At 41.7% G+C, this 2,246-nt stretch overlaps 1 protein-coding gene across 1 annotated transcript in view; it reads right to left on the minus strand.

Moving 5' to 3' along the window:
* met (MET proto-oncogene, receptor tyrosine kinase) overlaps window positions 1-2,246 on the minus strand; it is an 86,983-nt gene that overhangs the window by 13,456 nt on the left and 71,281 nt on the right. The window contains exon 14 of the mRNA XM_014010268.1: window positions 348-428. Within this exon, the coding sequence (XP_013865722.1) occupies window positions 348-428 (81 nt within the window). The remainder of the gene's footprint in view (window positions 1-347; window positions 429-2,246) is intronic.

Consider the following 2,246-nt stretch of genomic DNA (forward strand, 5'->3'; position numbering starts at 1 on the left):
AGGTAAGCTAGCTAACTCACCACCCCCCGTTCAGGTTTGTTATCCAATAGCTAACGCTAAGGTTTTCTTAAACAATTATGTTTATTCTGGTTGTTTATGGCTAAATGTTTTCTTTTTGCTGATGCTGTTCCACTCCTTCTGCTGCATGTAATTTATTATGTGTTTAGTCGTTGTAAAGCACTTGTACACAAACACACATATGACTAAAAATGTAATAAATCACACACAAAACAAACACACACACTCACACACAAACATGCGGCCTTGGCGGAGGTTTGCGCTCTCAGAGTGCTTCAAGGTCTTATTAGCACAACTGACCTGTTGAATACAAGGAGACTTGTACTTACGGTTTAAAGACTTGACGGCGCAGTGCTGCTTCTGTCCGTCTGGTTCGAGCAGTGTTCCGTGGAAAACACAACCAAAGTGTCCTGCGGGTTACAACACGATGCTCGGTGTTAGAACCTGTCAGCATCAAGAGTTCAAAGGCTCCTGTTCAAACCTGTGAAAGACTTCAATAAAACGTTTCTGCAGCCCACACAGGGAGCATTGTCTTCATTCCACACTCATGTATGAGACACATCACTTCCTGTCTCCCTTATGAGTTCATGTAAAGCTGGATGTTAATATAAGCAGTCGTTTCACAATTATTTACAAGAACCCTGGATGCCTGGACAGCACTGACCGTTACCGACACATGACTGCAGGGGTTTGAGTTAGTTTGTGGTTCTGGTCAGTAAATCTGATCATATCTCCTGCCTCTGACCTCAGTAAACACACTTTACAGTTTACAGTGCATTCAGTATAAATCTGAGTTGGAGCATTGGGCTCAAGGTGTTCTGATTGGTCCATGGAAAATCAACTCCTTTATGTTTCACCTCATAAACCAACTCTCAGGTTTCAATCCCCCGTAATCTGCCCGGGTCTGAGTAACCCAGTCCAAAGTTTAATCCATCGGCACCCCACGCAAGTTATCAAACTGTGTCAGGACTTTTTGAGTTACGGTGCATTTTATTGACATGTGTCTCCTGTTAAAGTCATGGGGGGTAATTCCAGACTGGTGGGGAGCATGCAGGACTGAAATAAGCGCACTGCTCTCCTTTCACGTCTCTGCAGATGGCTGAAGGTGTTGGATTACGGCAACGTAAACTGGGAATATTAGCTGTGAACAAATCATCTCATGCCACTTTGGAAAACCTGAGCACCCAATAACTCCAGGCTTCAGAGGGGGAAAAAAAAGAAAACCCAAAAGCTCAGGACAGAGGCAAACAGTCGGTGCTGACTTTTAGGGATGTTTCCTTAAAACATTTAAAAACTAAAACTGTTACAGTTATTTTACACACGGCACAGTTTACACCTGATTTCTTTCTTCATTAAAGAAATCTGAACTTCCTGGCCTTCAAGGACGACACTGATTCAAACCTAATGCCTTTTATCCTGCTGAGAACACCATCCCATCAATGAAGCACGGCGGTGGTAGCATCGTGCTATGGGGAAACATACAGCTGTGAACCCATATGGACATTATCTGGTTAAAAATACAGCAACAACGTAAACAAACGTAGATGCATAAGTGTAGGCGTTTACTTTTAGCTAATAAGGCATTTAGTCACACAAGAGATTTTTTGTTATATTTGCCTAAAAATGCAGTTTAAAAACTGAGACTTTAGTCTTTAGCCTGAGAGAGCTGTAACAGTAGACATGTGAAAATGATTGTGCTGACGTTGGTGCAGTTTGTTACACTTTATAACTTGTGAAATGTTGGAAAAAGGAAAACAAATTATTTCAATGAGGCGTGGCACATGCTGAGTTACAAATATTTGGAGGTGCACCGCGACACCGTGCACAGCCAACGCACCGGGACGGTGCTGTTAGCGCACCCTTACACCGTCTTTAACGAATCAACTATAAACCTCGATTTACAGGCAGCCTAAAGACAAACTGCTTCTTCACAGAACTGTTACAGGAAAGTGCCTTTTTGGAGATAACAATATTCATAAATGACCATTTAAACCTAAATGTCTCTTTAGGCTAAAGCGAAACATGACATAACTTACTAAGCGTGCAAGACAATCACAAATTCTATTTTTATTTTACAGAAAAGAGCCGTCAGAATTATCACCAGAAAACATTACTGTCACGCATCGAATATATTATTTTCTAAATTGAAATTATTAAAATTTTATGAGTCTGTGTCAGAGTCTGGTCCGCATTGCCGGCAGTAAGTCGGGCTCGTTTCCAGTGAGAGT

The sequence above is a fragment of the Austrofundulus limnaeus genome, unplaced genomic scaffold (assembly GCF_001266775.1).
Source record: "Austrofundulus limnaeus strain Quisiro unplaced genomic scaffold, Austrofundulus_limnaeus-1.0 Scaffold67, whole genome shotgun sequence".
Classification (NCBI taxonomy): domain Eukaryota; kingdom Metazoa; phylum Chordata; class Actinopteri; order Cyprinodontiformes; family Rivulidae; genus Austrofundulus; species Austrofundulus limnaeus.